At 54.3% G+C, this 18,727-nt stretch overlaps 1 protein-coding gene across 1 annotated transcript in view; it reads right to left on the reverse strand.

The window, feature by feature from the left end:
• The window catches only part of DAPK2 (death associated protein kinase 2), a 109,751-nt gene that overhangs the window by 19,212 nt on the left and 71,812 nt on the right, over nucleotides 1-18,727 (reverse strand). Inside the window, exon 5 of the mRNA XM_056115321.1 lies at nucleotides 3,643-3,772. Coding sequence (XP_055971296.1) covers nucleotides 3,643-3,772 — 130 coding nt within the window. The remainder of the gene's footprint in view (nucleotides 1-3,642; nucleotides 3,773-18,727) is intronic.

Below are 18,727 nucleotides of genomic sequence, written 5' to 3' on the forward strand. Positions count from 1 at the left end.
CAGCAGACAGAGGCTAAGAATATTCTGGAAGGAGTGTTAGTCCAGGAGAAATCTTTGACAAAGAGTCCTTGATGGTGAGGAAGATGGTAGGACAAGGAACATCTGGCAGAGGCAGAGCAGAGAGGGGAGAGAAGAGGCTGGAAGAAGGAATGGGCAGAGACAGGGCAGCCGTGGGGCTCTGTGCAGAGGAGGCAGGACCACCCTGGAAGGTGCACCAAAGAAGGCAATGTGGGCTCTGGGCCTGCTCTGAGGGGACTCTCCCCACTGAGGTGTGGAAGGATGTTCTTTTTTTTTTTTAATTTTTGGGTCACACCTGGTGATGCACAGAGGTTACAGTTGGCTCTTGCACTCAGGAATTACTCCTGGTGGTGCTCAGGGGACCATATGGGATGCCGGGGATCGGACCCCGGTCGGCTGCATGTAAGGCAAATGTCCTGCCCGCTGTGCTATTGCTCCAGCCCCTGGAAGGATGTTCCTGAGCACCTCTGAGGTGTGAGCAATACCCAAGGGGCACCACAGCTTGAGCACAGGCAGTCAAAGGGCGGGGCCAGCTCTGTCCAGTTTGGTGATGCCCCCCCATAGGCCAGAGCAAGTGCTGTGATGTGGGAGTACAGAGTGGAGTAAGACGTGCCTGCTGTGACCTGGGGCGCTGGTAGGGGGATCACGGGCTTGGACACGGCCAAACTGGGTCCGATTTCTATCACCACAGATGGCCCTGGGAGCACCTCTAGGTGTGAGCAGAGCAGAGAGCCAGGGCTAAGTCCTGAGCACTGCCTGGTATGGCCCCCATCTCTATGCATGCTCTCCCCTTCTCTAAGAAGACTAGGGAGGAGTAAAGAAGGCCAGGATTGGGCACCGGGCAGGCAGGCGCCAAGGGGCATGGGCTCCACTCACTGCAGGTGCAGACAGTGTAGACACAAGGGTCTAGATGACTCTTCCGAGCTCAGAAATGAATGGAGGAGAAGGAGGGAGCAGGACTGATGGGAAGGGAAAGTTCGGTGTGTCCTTTAAAGCTTGTTTCCCAAAGCAGGGCATACTGGCCTCCAGGGCACTAGAACAATCTAGAGGGAATGGCAGAAGCCTTGGGTGCAATTAGGGGGAACTTTCTGTTTACTGGGTTAGACAGGAACTATCGGGAGGCTCTGAGTGATTTTCTTTCTGAAAGGGAGTGGTAGGACACATATGGTGGGAAGCTTCTAGATAATATGCAAACCACTGCATCTCTGGGAGACGTCAGCCTGCCTCCTCCTCCCAGCCTCAGGAAGCAAACACTGCACCAGCTTTCTCATATCTCAGCCCCTAGTATACCACCACTGGACTTTCACTCAGTACTATGCTCCTGGGGCTGGAGTGATAGCACAGCAGGTAGGGCACTTGCCTTGCATGCGGCTGACCTGGGTTCGATTCCCAGCATCCCATATGGTCTCCTGAGCACCGCCAGGAGTGATTCCTGGAGTAATCCCTGTGCATTGCTGGGTGTGACCACAAGCAAAAGAAAAAAAAATAGTCCACTTTGTTTCAAGAGATATTGAAAGGCTGGGTTTGCTACAGGCATGGAAGCTGACACTAAGGCTTTGATGCTGGGGCTGAGGTTAAAATCTCAAAGAAATGACTGGAGGAAGGAAAGTCCAGGAAACTGCTTTCAGGGTCTTGGTCGGGGTGGGGGAGATTCATCACAAGTTGGAGGGGTCTTCAAGAAACCACCTCATATCTCTAAGATAGAGACGAAATCGGCCGTGGTTAGAGCTCGGTCCTGTCGGTTCCGAGTCAACTCCCTGTAGCCCCTCCTGACTCTGCATCCAGTGACTAGTCTGTCAGGGCCAAGAGGCCACTCTCAGGAACCAAGAGGCTGAAGCATCCTGGGACTCTGCTGTCTGTGCTCCCTGCGCTTCAGAGAACACCAGCCATGGTACAGCCAGGCGTGCGCATACACGGGCCACCCCACCCTCACCACCCCCACCAGATCCACACCTGAAGTGGGGGCCCCTGGCAAGCACCACAGCCAAGGGTGCGACGCCCCCACCTGCTGTGGGATCGACACATCCACATGTGGGAACATCATCACGCAGCGTGTGCACGTGACTCCTGGGCATCACAGAACATCAGCAAGAAGAAGGGAGAGGAAGCTACAAATTAGAGTTTTGTTTTGAAATCAGCTGTCCAGTGCTAACGCAGCCTAGCCCATCAATTCTGCTTGCACTGCATGACTGAACTCTGCTCCATCCACACAGAGAATCGTCACCATGAATGCAGTCACCTGGCCCAGCCCTGAGGCAGGACCTCAGATGGCCTCCCCCCATCTCACTAGCTCTCGGGCCTCACTCACGGCCGACAGCGCTGCCTGACGTGAGAGCTTGGTGTTGGAAGAGGCTGCTCAGCCCCCATGACCCGCCTGTGGCTGCTCCTCTGTTACCGTCTTTGAATTTCCAGTCATCCCTTTTCTTTTACTAACACTTGGCAGGAACAGAAATAGAAATTTAAAACACCCATTTCTACCACAGGGGTAAGTGGCTGGTGGGGAACATTCTCCTGCAGTGTGGATGGAGGCGTTGTGTCCTGCCACCAGCTTGCGGTGTGGCCTTGGGTGTGTGACTGAGCTGCCCGTCCAGCCTTGATGGCCATAAGGAAAATGTCCTGGGGCTCCAGCCCCCCCCCCACACACAGGACCTGGGGGATGGTCCCAGCACTGCCCTCCGTGGCTGTATCAGCTCCTGAGGCAGGTCTTTGAGAGGCCAGCCAGGGTCGCCAGAGCAGGGCTTTCTGACGCTGGACCTGGGACTGAGGCTCAGCTCCACCTACTGGTTACTCTGAGCACATGGCAGAGAAACAATGCAGGGCCTCCGAGGCGGGCAGAGACAGCAGGTAGGAAAATATCAAAGCCCCAGACACAAGCCAGGTCCCTGACCCGGGGTTCCTGGGCTCAGAGTTGGGGGCATCTCGGGCTTCAGACCAGCAGGAGGGCTGACAGTCTGACTCATTCTGTCTTCAGGGTTTCAATCGGGGTTTCAGATGTTGGTGGGGTTCCAGGCGCTCCTGCCAGTTCTGAGGGGGACTGTGCCCTTCTTCCCTCGAAGATCAGGCCGACTCCCAAAGCAGACAACGGTCTCAACCCTCATTCCTTCCCCTCTTGCAAGGCTGTTTCAATCGCCCTCAGCCTGTGGCCCAAGTCCCCTGAAGGTTTTGGGGGGCCTGGGTCAAGGACATAAAATGCCCAAAACATCAGAGAAAAGAGCGTTGCCACATCCTCCTGGAGGCGGGCCTCCAGCATGGATAAAGGGGGGCTCAGAGGAGAGGAGAGTGGGTGCAGATGGCACTTGCATGTGACTTCTGCTTCTCTTTCCAGAGAATCAAAATCTGATCCAGCAAAGTTGCAGTTCATGGGAATGCAAGAGGGCAAAGTAGTTATAGAGTGGGAGTGGGTTCGCTCAGCAAGGACTTAGCCCCAGAAGATCCCTCCTTCCACCCTGGCTAACTCGGTGCTCAGCACAGACCAGAATCCACGCCCGGAGGCCGGGGAGACATTCCCTCCACACCGGGGCTCCCAGCCCAGAAGCCACAAACCCAGATAGAGGCTCTGCTCTCGGACTCCTCTCCCGTTTGACCCCAGATTCTTAACCGAAGATAAATAGGCCTAAAACTCACCAACAAATTCTGGCGTCCCAAAAATGTTCTTAAATTCAACTCCATCTTCTATTTCATGGGCCAGGCCAAAGTCAATCAGCTTGATGTGTGGGATGGGGATATTCTTGTCTAACAACATAATGTTTTCTGGCTACAGAACAAGAGAAAAAAAAAGTGGGGGAGAGAGAGAGAGAGAGAGAGAGAGAGAGAGAGAGAGAGAGAGAGAGAGAGAGAGAGAGAGAGAAGATGGTAATTAAAGCTTTGTTTTTGCTTTGGGGTTAGGGTGGGGTTTGATGTTCTTTTTTAGGAAACCAAAAACAGCACAACCCCTGGTTTTTATGTCCACAGCTTCTCCTGCGAGCCCAGAAATAGGTCCAGAAATGTGGGTGAGGCCAGGACCCACCCAGCCTGCATTGGTAGCAGCGCGGGAGCCCTGGGCCTTAAGCGCCCTTTGTCTATGTGGCAGCTCCATACAGTGGTGGTTTCTGCATCTGTAAAATGGACGCAGAGACAGTAGCATTTCCTGCGACAAACCACGGCCAGCGGGTGTAGCAGGGACAGCCCAGCCCCCATTGACACAGGGCTTGGTGGCTTTTATCTTCCTGGTCACCCCTTCTTGGCCACCAGCTTCCTGTTGACATTTCGCATCCTCTAGATCAAGTGGTTCCACTCTAATGTCTGCTGAACTGATCTGTGCCCCCGGCAGGGCACAAGAGTTGACCCTAAGCCTGCAAGGTGAAGTCCAGCCCTGCAGACTGCATACCGCCTAGACAGCAGCTACCCGGGATAGTCCCCCTCTGCTCATACCCTGGGCTGTCACTGAGGCCAGAGCAGGGACTGAGCCCTTCCCGCTGCCCTGGGCCAGGTCGCCCTCTCTCCTGCTCTGTCCCCTTGCAGAATGTCTGGAGACAGAGACCTCACGCGATCCTGGCCGCGATCCTCACTGCCGGGTGTGTGTGTGTGCGGGGGGGCGGGGGGGGCGGGGTGTGTGTGTGTGTGTGTGTGTGTGTGTGTGTGTACTTTTCTATCCTTGAGAGAGGAATGAAGGTTGGAGCCGGGATGATAGCACAGCGGGGAGGGTGTTCACCCTGCATGCGGCCAACCTGGGCTCTATCCCTGGTGTCCCATCAGGTCCCCTGAGCCCACCAGGAGTAACTCCTGAGCACAGAGCCAGGAGTAAACCCTGAGCATCACCAAGTGTGATCCCCTCCACCCCCGCCCCAAACAAAACTAAACAAAAGGATGACAAGGACAGAAATGCTGAAACATGCTAAGTGACAGAAATCTCACCAGGCACCCTGGCTTGATGACTCTGTTCACCTGTCTTCCAGAGTAACCTGATCCATGAAAACAGGAAGTTGATTAGTGGCTGGCCAGGCAGGTTTGGTGGTGGGGGGGTGGGGGGCACAGGGGTCAGTGAGAACTCGCCATGGTGGTGACTGAGAAGGCGCTGGGGCTGGGCTCAAGTGACAGAACATGCGTCCTGCCTGGGCTCAGTCCCCGACACAGGCACCCCCCACCCCCATGGTTTTCTCTTTTGGAAAGACTTCTGGCCTGCCACACCAAGTGGCCCCCAGAGAGTCCTTGGACCCCCAGCACAGCTGCTCCCTCAGCGCCTGCGCCCCCAGCACCCAAGGCCCCTCCTGAGCCTGGGCCCTGCCCCAGCTCCCCCCAACCCCACCCATCTCTATCCAGCTTTCACTGTACCTCACAGCAAGGGACCAGGGAGAGGCTGTTTGTGATTGTCCCAGCGCGAGCACTGGGTGACACCCAGCTTGGTCAGTCTGCAGCTCTCCTCACAGAGGCTGAGCGCCACCCACCCCGCACCCACCCACCCATCACCCCCACCCACCCACTGACTCAGGCAAGCTGCCCAAGGTGCTGAGCCCCTCTTATAAAACAGTGCTTGAAAAAAATAATAAACCCAGGCTGTGGGATGGACTGCAGGCCTAAGCATACACACAGGGGCTCTGGGCCCGCCATAGGGCCCCCAGTACCACCAGGTGGGACCCCCAAACAGAAAATAAAAAGAAAATAAGCCCCTGCCTTTGCATGGCTCACGTTTGTTTGCTCTTTCCTCTCTGGACCGCTCCCCACTTTGGGAGACCTCCTCGGCAGCCCATGATTGGGGGGTCCGGGGGCCTCAGGAGCCCCAGGCAGGAGCCCTGTGACGAGCTCCGTCCCCACGCAGAAGCACCTGCATGGCCTGCACTAAAGGGACAGAGGCGAGTACACCGGGAGTGACTCCTGCACTGTCCACCAGCGGGGGGTGAGGCAGGGCGGGAGGATAAGGGGGGTCTGAGCCCTCAGGCGCGGGGCACCAGCCCCCCCATGACGGGGACACTCAGCACCCGCAGTGCCCATGGGCCACTCAGCACCCGCAGTGCCCATGGGCCTGTACCGCAGCCTGAGCAGGGCTCCCTGCCACACCCCAACCTGCAGGCCGAGGCCCCACGCCTGCCTCGGGCTGCCCGGGACCTGCCCGCCCTGCCCTTGGGCTGGGCTCAGAGCCTGGGGTCCTCCACACTTGCGGTGCCAGCCCAGGACCTGGGCATGCGGCACTGCCAGCATTGCTGGGGCAGGCTGCTCGGTGCCAGCTCTTCTAGGTAAGGTGAGTTTGAAGCTTATCAGGCTGCTCCTGACATTGGGTTCCACCCCGAGTGCTGGACTCCAGAGCCAGACAGACCATCCTCTCCCCGACGCTGCAAGGCCTGACACCATCCCAGGCAGAGCGGGCACCCCATGTGGGCTGGCTCCGGGCGCCTGGCACCCAGTGTGGACTCGGGGCCCCATGGTGGCACATGCGTGGCCCTTTCCTTGGCCCCTGGCTGTACCCAGATGCTCCAGAAGGAGCCGACTTCTCCGTCACAGCCTGGCAAAGGCGGGCAGGGTGAGTGGGGGGCCAGGGCTCGGGCGGGGAGGCCAAGGGCAGCAGCGACCCTGGTTCTGTGTTCTTGCTTCCCCCAACTGGCCACAGCCGCCAGGCAGGCCTCAGCCCCTTCCCAAGCCTCACGGTGGGCGACACTGGCCGGGGGTCTGGGCCATGGCTGCAGCTCCAACAGTGTCCCTGCGCGTGACACCAGCGCCTGTCACAGCTGCCAGTACCCGGGGTCGGGGGGCTGGGCTGCAGCCTCGCCTTGCCACAGTGTGGTCTGTGGGCCCAGAGGTGCTGGAATAAGCCCAGAGCTCACACAGGAAGGAGCTCACAGAGGCCTGGCCCTGCCCAGTGCTCGTCACGGCGGTCAGCGTGGGGACCCTCAGTGTCTGGGCCGCCCACCACAACATCCTGCTCAGACTTCTCTGCCAGCCCACAGCCAAGAGAGAAACCCAACGCCCTGCTGGTATTTGAGGCCCTGAGGGGGCCGGGGTGAGGGTGGGGGCTGCTGGGGTCTGTGCCCCCCCCCCAGCCCTTTGACTGGCTTATTAGCTGCAACACTAGGGAATCTGGGGGTGTGGCTCCACCCTTCTCTCAGGATCACTGCACCAGCCACCACATCCCTGCGCCCTTCCCACCCAGGACCCAGGACCCAGGACCCAGGACCTCTCTCTCTCTCTCTCCTACCTCTCACCCACCCCCTTTCCTCTATAACCCTAGTTTTCGCCATGTTGGGTCTCTATGCTGCTCAAATTAGAGTCGGGGTCCTGATCTTGAAGCTGTTGTGTCAGTGAGGACTTGGACCCTAGCTCAAGCTAGCAATAAAAGCCCTTACTTTTGCATTAACAAAAAAATCCATTTCTTTTCCTTATTGACAGCTCCATCAGAGTGGAATCGGCTGCCCCTTGCTCCTCAGGGAAGGGCCTCCCTGGTCCCATCCATTTGCTCAAACGGCAGCTTGTCTTTTCAGCCATTTCTCTACAGGTATTGAGGGGTGGGGGTGGTCCATGATGCTTCTGTGAAGGTGGGGCACACAGCTCCCGTCCAGCCTCACTCAGCTGCACCCCAGGGTGGCACAGCCCCCCAGTGACACTCGCCTCATCCCTGCGTCTCCTCCGCCCCACAGCACCGCCCCCAGACTCCCCCCACTCACAGACCTCCCCCCACTCTCCAGTGCTGTGGCCCTTACCTGGTATCCTAACAGCCTCTTACACTAGTGCATCCACTCCCCAAGGGCCAGTCAGCAGGACGTGCTGTCTCCCAGCGCTGGGCCAGGAGGGGCACGTGTGGGCCGTGTGGACAGTGTCCTAAGGCAACCAGGCTGTGGGCCCTGAGCACGCCCTGCCCACTCTCTGCTCCTCCATCCTTCCTTGGGATTTCCTTGGACCGAGCCTTTTCCTCACACGCCTGGGCCACCCGGAGCACACTTGGGGAAAGGTCACACCCCTGGGTGCCGCCCGGGCCAGCACACAGTCCTCTAAGCTGCCCATCAGAGGGCAGATTCATGCCCGGCGAGATGTCCCAGCCGGCGGCCACGGGACAGGCCAACCTGCCTTTAACCTCTTCAAACTCAGCAGGGGGAGCCCTCTGTGCCCCAGAAGTCAGTCTTCCAAGAGCCCCCCAGCAGCCCAGGAGTGTCAGAGGCTGCAGGGCTGGGGCATGAGGGGCCAGCACAGGGTGGAGGTGCAGTCTGCAGAGCACAGGTGGCGGTGTTGGCCCAGGGTTCCATCCCGCAGAAAGATGGGAAAGACAAGGTTCAGTCCCACCTGGGCTCCCCAGTCCAGCTCCGCCACTCACAAGGCAGAACCTGAGCGAGGCCTGCAGTGGACAGTGGGCACTGCCCATCACTGCAAGGCTATTCCTGGAGTCAGAGATGTGCCGGGGCGCACGGCCCTCTGCCACCCCCACCCCTTCTGTGCAGCAGGAGAACGTGATTGTCACAGACACTCGGCTTCCCTCTCTGTCTTCCTTCACCACCACTCACAATGGGGCGTGCCTCAGGCCATCAGGTTCTGGCACTGCCTGGGCACTGAGGGGCTGTCCGGCTGGCAGCAGAGCATAGCCCAGGGCCACCGAGGGCCTCCCTGGGGCCCAGCTGCCCTCCTGGGCTGGGCGGGCAGAGCATCGCAGCAGGGCTGTGCGGGTGGGTAGAGAGAAGCCAGCCAGGAGCTGAGCCTCCATCACAAGGTTAAGCTCGAACCCCCCCGCCCCCCCCCCCCCCCCCCCCCCCGGCGATCAATCAAACCACTTCAGGCAGGAGGTCACAGCCCACAGCACAGTCTCGAGCCTGGTGCTGATACCTGAGTCTCCCTGGGCCAGGACCAAGGCCCACCTCGCCTTAGCTGGGTTAAGGCTCTTCCACCGCTGGCCAGCTCACTTCTCCACATCCCAGTGGGCCTCGGCCCTACCCAGGCTGTTCACTCTCCTGACAAGCGCCTTCCCCTACTATCCCCAGCTCCAAGGTGCCCGCATCGGAGTGGCCGTGACCTCACAGCTAGCTGTCCTGCCTGGAGGTCCGGCTGTGCCTGGCAGCAAGCTGTCACTAGATCCACGTCCTCCCCTGCCCCTCACCCCGCCGAGGCCCGCACCAGCCCTGACTCACTCCTAGCACCAAGGCAGAGCCGCGCTGGCACCCTGGCTGGGGTTCACGTATGCAAACCCCCCAGTGCCAACAGCTGACAAAGGTCCATGCTCATCTTACTCCTTCCCACCCTTGGGGTTGATCCAGCCCTCACTCATTTCCCAGGTGAAAACACTGTGGCTCGCTTCTGAGAATATAACCTGGAGATGCAACAAAGTATAGCAGAAATGACATCTGCACTTGTATGTTCATTGCAGCACTGTTTACAATAGCCAGAATCTGGAAAAAAAAAAAACCCAAATGCCCGAGAACAGATGACTGGTTATAGAAACTTTGGTACATCTACACAATGGAATACTATGCAGCTATTAGAAATGATGAAGTCACAAAATTTGCATATAAGTGGATTAACATGGAGAGTATCATGCTAAGTGAAATGAGACAGAAAGAGAGGGAGAGACATAGAAAGATTGCCCTCATTTGTGGAATATAAAGCAACAGAATGGGAGACTAACACCCAAAAATAGTAGAGATAAGTACCAGGAAGTTTTCCCCACGACTTGGAAGCTGGCCTTACATGCTGGGGGAAAAGGCAGCTCAGATAGAGAAGGGAACACCAAGTAAAGGGTGTTTAGGGGGCTCGCTTGGGATGGGAGATGGGTGCCAAAAGCAGACTATAGACCGAACATGATGGCCACTCAATACTTGCATCGCAGACTACAACACCCTAAAGGAGAGAGAGAATAAAAGGAAATGTGCCAGTCACAGAGGTGGGGGGGGATTGGGGGGAGGGATACTGGGATCATTGGTGGTGGAGAATGGGCACTGGTGGAGGGATGGGTACTAGATCATTGTATGACTGACATGTAAGCACCTAAGTTTGTAAGTCTGTAACTGTATCTCACGGTGATTCATTAAAAAACAAAAAAGAAGAAAAAGAAAAAAACTGAGGCTCGGTGAAGTGAAATGTTTCCGCAGGGTGCAGCTAATGAGTGCTGGGCCTGAGATTCAAATTCAGGTTCATGCCACATCCTGCGTGTTCCTCTTCCCGGCAACCCTTTCCTTTAGCTCCATCCTTCCCGAAGTGTGTGCAAGGCACCCTCGAGGGACCAAGACACGGTGATGGGAGTGGGGTGTTGCTCGGGGCCTTGGGTATAATGAGGAAGTGTTTTCACTTAAGTGTTTTTTTCATTAAGGATGGTAGAGCTGAGAGGTAGTGATGAGTGACTTTTTTTTTTTCTTAAAAAGGGTAGTGGCCAAATAAATTAGGGAGCCTCTGGTATAGCTGGTGACCACTGAGATGCCCCCCAGTGTTACTGGGGTATTTCCGTCTAGGTTCCGGGGCTGTGTCAGTCTGCTGCCCAGTTTCATGGTTTTTTTTTCAGTTGTTTCGTTATTTCTTTGTTACGGGGGAGGGGGTTCAGGACTATACCTGGAGGTGCTCTGGGGTCACTCCTGGAGGGGCTCAGGGGATGGACACAGTGTTAGGGAGTGGCCAGCCTCACGTGAGGCAAGTGCCCTAACCCTAGCCCTGTCTCCCTTTCTCTGCAAGACCTGCCCAGGACTCAACAGTGGGGCGTGAGCTGGGCATTGAATAGCAGCCTGGCCTCAGGTCGGGGTCTTCCCGGGAAGCCCAGCACCTTGGCTGAGGGGAGGCCCCAGCTCAGCTGCCCCTGGCTTGAGAAACCCCAGTGGACCCCTCACTCCCGTGTCCAGCTGCCTCCCTTTGGCCTGTGAGGGAGGAAAAGCCCCTGCTCCACACTGCCTCATCCCCCAGTGCAGGAGGCAGGAAGGAAACACACGCTCAGTATCAAAGGCATTCCAGTCTGGCTTTCCCCTGCTGGACTGCCGGCTTTATGACCTGTCCCACACCACAAATGTCCATGCACGTCACCTGGTCAGGTCCTCATGGCTGCCAAGCAAGGCTGGTTTGGCTGGTGCCCTCAGGAAACCTAGGCCAGCGTGAATCTCATCCCAAAGAATTTCTTTATCGTGCCATTGATTCTTAGTATTTAATAGAGTATATTTGCTTCTTCATTTTTAATTATATTTAATAGTCTCTGTTGGGCTGGAGCAATAGCACAGTGGTAGGGCGTTTGCCTTGCCCAAAGCCAACCCGGCCGAGCTGGGTTCGATTCCTCCGCCCCTCTCGGAGAGCCCGGCAAGGTACCGAGAGTATCTCGCCCGCGGAGCAAAGCCTGACAAGCTCCCCGTGACGTATTCGATATGCCAAACACAGTAACAAGAAGTCTCACAATGGAGACGTTACTGGGTCTGCTCAAGCAAATCGATGAACAACGGGAGGACAGTGTTTGTTTGTTTTCAGTCTCTATTGTTTTGGGGTCATACTATACTTGGGGTGCCACTCCCAGTCCCAGTCCCAGGGGACTAAGATGGAAACAGCCGCCCCCAGTGCCCCTGTGCAAAGTTGCCCATTAAGCCCCTTGAGTACCTCCCCAGGCTTTCTCTAGTTATATGTGAATTTTACCTCATGTAACCGGGACCTAGTCCCTTCCTCACAACTCTGCGTCTTGTGCATACTCCAAAATCCAGCACACGGATCTATTTTCACTGGAAATTCATGTACCCTGCAAAAGGCTTTGTCTTCTTGACAAGTGACGGGGACGATCACTTAATACCACCCCTAGAGTGTCTGTAGCCATGACTCTGGAACGAGCACAAAAAATTGAGGAAATGCATTTTCCTATATTCAGAAGCTATTCTTCAAGTCAGCGAAACTGTCACTGGTAAGGAAATCAAGTTCCAACACACATTTATGGTTTCACGTTTCACCGTAAATGGCAGCTAAACCACAGTGTCAACTGAAACACTTGTCAGAGCATCACTCACTTGTCAACTTCACACACAGGTTGGCTACAACTGCGAGACCTTGGAGGGAAAAACTATAGGAGAGTGATGTGAGAAACGATCGGCTGTACGGGATTTTCAATGAGTATTTCATTATTGATAAGCTGCTACGATCTTTAATATTGGCAAACTGTGCGTGTGTTTCTGTGTGTGTAGCTTGTTTCCCGGAGATGTGGCTGCGAGTGTAACACTCAGCACCTCAGGCTGTGCCTGCGTTCATGGTGAGGAAACCGAGAGGCCAGTGAGTTACGTGACTCACCCAAGAACAAGATGTGGAGGAGCTGGCGCGATAGCACAGCAGGTAGGGCGTTTGCCTTACATGCAGCCGACCTGGGTTTGACTCCCAGCATCCCACATGGCCTCCTGAGCACTTCCAGGGGTAATTCCTGAGCGCAGAACCAGGAGTAACCCCTGAGCATCACCAAGTGTGACCCAAAAAGCAAAAAAAAAAAAAAAAAGAACAAGACATGGAAGCAGTACGTGTGGTCCTGACATGCACCAGCTCCTGACGAGGGCAGCTGCAGAGTGAGGGCTGATGGCGGAGTGTGATGCAGCATCAGAGGCTGTGTCTGGACATGGTACCTCAGAAGGTGGCAGGTCTGGGGAGGGTCCAGGCAGGTGGAGGCCGCCAAAGGCCTCTGAGCACTAATCAGAGCCCCAGGAAGAAAAGGGGGTGCAGCGAGAGAGCTCCACGGCCAAGCACATCTGGGGGTCCCTGGGCCACAGAGCTGAGTGCTGTGAGGATTCCCAGAAATGGTCCTGGGGCCCCAGAGCACTGCTACAGAAGTCTTCCACACACACTGGAAATGACACTCACTTTAGGAATAGGAAGCCGGCAGCAGGAGGTCAGGGGAGGCCTCTGCAATGAGTTCTAACCCTGAAGCTGCCGAAGCCCATCCCAGAGCCCAGGAACTAAGGGTGGTAAGACTCTAAGAGGCACCTTCGCAAGCCAGAGAGGCTGGATCCCCCTTCAGAGAAGCTCCAGCAGGAACAGGTGTCCTGAGAAGGACACGAGAAACAGCACCGTTCCCCACAGGCAGCCGCGTGAAACAGACTCCCATGGCGGCAGTGACGAGAGGCCACAGAGATGGACCAGACGACGGAGAGCCTGCATTCCAGCCCAGCCACCGTGCCAGGCTGTCCTGTCCCTACCACCCCGTCCATGTCGCCCCGTCCTTGCTGCCCGTGCCCCTGCTCCGGGCACATGTTCCCTGCACACGTGCATGTCCCTTCCAGAGATGTGGATTTGGCCCTGTCCACTTTGGAGAAGCCCCTGCTCTGATCAAAATGTACTTCTCTCTCTTTCTCTCTCTGTCTTCCTCCACTTCCTAAGAAACTCCAAACATAACCAGGTTCTTCTTTCCTACTCATCTTCTTCTGAAATACTTTTCCGTGAGGGTCAGGCCACACAAGCTAGCAGCCTGGGCGAGGTCTCGGACTGACTTTCTTCCCTGCCGGGGCAATTCTCACTGCAGCGTGTGCCCATGGCTCCTGGGGGTCAGGGATCATTTCCACATGGCAGAACAAGTGGACACCAGGTGCGGTGTGATGACCGCTTCGTGGGCTGGTGAGACACGAAGCCTTTGCTGTGCAGGGCGCGCACAGACTTTATGGGTCGAATCTCCCCGCCTTTCCGCAGGTGGCAGAGACGGGAGAGCAAAGCACCAGATCCCCCCCTCCAGGCTGTTGCCTTGCTGCTCCTGCCTCACTCAAGTCACCCTAGAGCCCACCAGCACCAAACAATAACAAAAGGGGAAGGTGTGGGGGCTGGAGAGATAGCACAGCGGGGAGGGCATTTGCCTTGCACGCGGCCGACCCAGGTTCGATTCCCAGCATCCCATATGGTCCCCTGAGCACCGCCGGGAGTAACTCCCGAGTGCAGAGCCAGGAGTAACCCCTGTGCATCGCCACGTGTGACCCAAAAAGAAAAAAAAAAGCAAATAATAATAATTTAAAATAAATAAATAAAATAAAAGAGGAAGGTGTTATATTTTGGTGTGTTTCCTTGTCTGTGAAACAGGAGCTATGACACACACTCCAACCCAAACCAACCTCCCCATGCTCTGCCACCTAGGAATATAGCCAGCCCTCACCTCATGTTCCGGAAGGTTCCAGGCTCCCTTTCTGGGTGTCTCTGGAGGGAAGAGAAGAGGAAGAAATGCAGGCCTATGTGGAAGGGCCGTGAGTGCAAAGCAACACTCGGCAATTTCCCAAGCACTGATGGGCCTCCCGGCCTCTGCCCTCCTGTTGGGAGCTGACCTTCACTTTCAAGGCCAGCCAAGGTCAGAGCTGTGACAGCCCCGACACCACACAGCAGAAGGGCTACTTCATACTCTTTAAAATGGTACTTGAATATTTTTTAGAGACCATCAATTAAAAACTCCAATTAAAAATGTTCACAGGGAACAGGGGTTCCAGCTCTGGTGCTGGGGCATGTGCCATGCACGTGTGAAGCTTCGGGTTTGAGGTCCAGCACCAGCAGACAAAAGAAAGCAGTTGTATGATGTATCTTGGGTTCATCTCTTTCCTGTATTATCATATTCACCAACTAGCTCACCATCCTCTCTCTTCCCAAGAAAATATACTTTTTTGGGGGAGGGGCACTCCCAGTGGTGCTCAGGGCTTACTCCTGACCCTACATTCAGGAATTACTCTTGGTGGGCTCAGGGGACACTATGGGATGTCAGGAATTGAACCTGGATCAACTTCATGAAGACAAACGCCCTACCCAAACCAATGTCTCTCCAGTTCCAGGAAAATTTTCTTTTTAAATAAGAAATAGAGCAATTTTCCCACCAACTTAAAAAATCTGGTCTTTTATAGATTATTAATATTTTTATGTTGTTGGGTTTTTTTGGGGGGGTAGCTGGAGAGCTATATCACAGCGGGTAGGGCGTTTGCCTTGCACACAGCTGACCTGGGTTCGATTCCTCTGTCTCACTTGAAGAGCCCGACTAGCTACCAAGAGTATCTTGCCCACATGGCAAAGCCTGGCAAGCTACCTTGATGACGTATTCGATATGCCAAATACAGTAACAACAAGTCTCACAATTTGTTGTGAGACGTTACTGGTGCGCACTTGAGCAAATCGATGAACAACGGAAGGACAGTGCTACGGTGCTACAGTTGTTGGTTTTAGTTTTGAGCTACAGTGCTTGGGTGCTGCTCCTGGCTCTGTGTTCAGAGCCACTCTGGGTGGTGCTCGGGAAACGGGGAGGTGCTGGGAATCCTAACCAGACTTCCTGCACGCCAAGCATGCTCCCCAGTCACTGGACTCTCTCAAGCTCTGATTACTAATCTTAACTGTGGTAACAGGACCATATGTCAGTGGGAGGCTGACAGAACCTTGAGATATGCATGCTAAAGCTTTTGTTTGTTTTGGAGTCACACATGTCTGTGCTCAGGGATTACTCCTGGTGATGCCCGGGGCGGGGGGAGGGGAATGGACCCATAGTGGTATGGAAGATTAAACTCAGTTCTGTCACAAACAAGGCAAGTGCCATGTCTGCTGTACCATATCCCTGACCACACATACTAAAGTTTTCAGAGTGAGTGTCAAGATGGCTATACTTTCTTTCAAATAATATCCGAACCACTACATATGTATCTATATATACATACACACACAAGGCTCTTTACACAAACACAAATTTTCTTCTTTAAAAACAGAAGTAGGGGCTGAAGAGACAGTACACCAGGCCTGGTGGCGGTCTTGAATGTGACCCACCCAGGTTTGCTTCCCAGCACCCCATGTGGTCCCCTGAGCCTCACCAAGAGTGAACCCTGAGGACAGAGAAAGGAATACGCCCTGAGCACTTCTGGGTGCAGCCCAAAAAGCAAATGGCGGAGTGAAGCGGACATATCAAGCCTTGATCTGGAGGGGGGGTGGTTCCTGGCAACCGTCCATTGTCATTATTTCTTCTTCCAGTTCATTCCAGTGTTTTAAAGGTCATCGTGATGAAACAGGTTGACAGAAAGCCCTATTCTGGCCTGCGACTGCTTTCACAAATCTCTGCCGCATCTTCCCCCCAAGTTTCCTGATATTCATATGAAATAGCCTCAGCCTTGTAAATGCTATGCTCAAATGCACACATTCACCAGATAGCATTAAAGAAAATAGAAATTGATTCTAAGTATAAGATAGAACTTATTTTAAAAAGAAAGCAGGAAAAGATGAAAAAATTTATGCAGCACAGTATAAAGTGATGGCATAGTACAAACCCTTGAGTTATCTGTGTGAGTACGCCAGCCCAAGGCAGTAAGAATCTGCTCTTAGTTCACAGTGGAACAAAACCTGGTGAAAGAAACCAGCTTAGCACACCCTCTGGGCTCGTGCTACCTGGGGGAGTGACTGAACCTCCCGATTCCCAGAAGCCTTGTACATGACCACACCTTGCACCTCCATCCGTGGCAGTGAGAGTTAAGCAAGAAGAAATATGTGTATTCTAGAAAGTACTTATAAACATAAAATTTCCTTCTTAGGAAGGAAGGGCACATCTTTGTCCTCAGTAAAAAGTCCCCATAAGAAAAATAAATTCCATCTTCGTGTATTGATGGATGTAACAAGAGCATTGTTGTATCACTTTACAGCTTTAATCAGATATTGCATCATGAACGCACCTGAACTGCATATACTCAATCTGTCAATTATACTCAATAACAAAGAAACAAGAACCACTCAGAGGGTGGCCAGGGCTCACAGGAATTTGGGTGTGGGAACACCTTGCTCAGGAATTGACTGCTCTTAACATTGTTTATAAAAGTGCTGTCGAAGTTCTGGGTTCTGACTTGCTTGCGTTTTCGGTCAATTCTTTTCACTTAATCTTTTTGTCTAAAATACAAGTCTGAGCAAGGCACTACCTTCCATTCCGGAATTTTCAAGCAGGGCCAAATTAGGGCCACGTGGGGGATCCGGGGAGTCTGGCATGGGTGGGGGACACACCCATCCTCAACAGAAACGCCCAAATCCCAAATAACCACAAAAACCCCTCCATCAGGCCTTTCTTTGTGTTGGAATTCACGTACAGGGTGAGGTTCCCCGGGCAGCGCTGAGCCCCATTTCCTGATATCCAGCTGAAGGTAATGCCCGAGGGAAGACCGAGGACCTTCCCAGCCTCCGCTGAACTCATGGTGTGCGCAGGCAGATGCACTGAGCACTGCAGCAGAGAGCCCCAGTACTGACCCCAGTCCCCCAGAGACCCCCCCATACCTGGAGCAGGACGGGGTGGTGAGAATTGGGAGACAGGACCCACAGCACATTGGATGTTTGTCACTCTACTCCTGGTGTCCAAGATCCACTCACAGCTTCCTGGTGATGGGTCTGGGCTCTGCCCTTGCCTGCACTGGGGCTAACCGAGGTGTCTGTGGGCTCATTTACTCATCATGAAACACTGAGTAACCCGTTGTTATTGGAAAGCCAGGCATGAGTTACTCAGAGGGATGGGACGCTCCAGCAGAAGCCGAGGGGCAGGGTTGTTCTGGGTTATCCCTGAGGACCAAGGGGAGACGTATCTCCCGGGATCTGGAGGATGAGCAGGGCAGCACAGGCTGCAGATAGGAAGGGAGCATCACATTGGGGTGAGAATGGTGCAAAGAGAAGGACCAGACATGTACCCATCGTGCAGAGAGAGGTAGAGAAGAGGAGTCAGAAGAGGAGGAAGAGCCTTCCCCCCTGCCCCAGCAGCACGGTGGCCGCCGCCTCAGAGCTTATTGGAAAGCCAGGTATGAGCTGGTGGTGATGGGGCAATTGCAGCCTCATGGGAAGGGGGAGGAACCGGCTCAACCTTCACGCCCAACCGAGGCCATGAATTGCCCCCCCCCCCCCCCAAGCGGCTCTCTGGTACGGCCACGGCACCTGATGCACAGAAACCAATTCTCGTAATTATCCGGCTCTTGGCAGAAATCCCTCCAAACTTAATTAGTAAAATATCAGAAATCCAAAATCACACGGCCACAATTGCCACACAACATCATATGGTTTTCATAACCAGCAATAGAAAACAAATTATTTCACAATGCCTTTTCAGCAGTTCTCATTATTGGGGGGAAACTTTAAACAATAATGGTGCATCTTTTGTCAAAATAATGGGTGTAATTAAAGTAGAGAGAGAGTTAAGTAGAAATCATCGGCCTCACAGGCGTCAGAGGGATGGGGGGGCTACATTGGGGTTCTTGGTGGTGAAAAATAATTACTGGTGAGGGGAGGGGTGTTTGATCATTGTATGATTGAGACTTACACCTGAAAACTTTGTAACTTTTCTCACAGTGATTCAATAAATAAATTTAAATTAAAAAAAAAGAAGAAGAAGAAGAGGAGGAGGAAGAGAAGCACACAAACCAACCTCAGAACCCGGCGGCTTTTGGCAGAAATGCATCTGGACTTTGCATTAAGCTGCGGCGATGTGTCCCCCCCACCCCACCCGTAGGAAAGGGCGTTGTCCCTTCTGCCTTTTCCTCCAGCGGCATGGTGGCCGCCATCTTTCAGAGGCCATTGGACAGTCAGGTACGGGCCAGCAGTGACAATACAGGCAGGGTCTCACAGGATGGCGGTGGAGCCTGCCCTTCTCCCCCGCCCTGATGAGACCCCAAGTTGCCACCCACAAATGGCTCCTCTGGCTCCTTATTGAGCTCCTTAAAGGCCATGATCCCAGAGGCACAAAAAAACGAATCTCGGAACCCAGTGGCTTTGGGCAGAAATCTCTCCAGACTTAATTACTAAAATATCAGAATTCCAAAATCATATGTTCTTCATAATCAGCAGTAGAAAACAAATTATCTAAGGA

This window comes from Sorex fumeus, unplaced genomic scaffold (genome assembly GCF_029834395.1).
Source record: "Sorex fumeus unplaced genomic scaffold, SorFum_2.1 ptg000029l, whole genome shotgun sequence".
Taxonomy (NCBI): Eukaryota; Metazoa; Chordata; class Mammalia; order Eulipotyphla; family Soricidae; genus Sorex; species Sorex fumeus.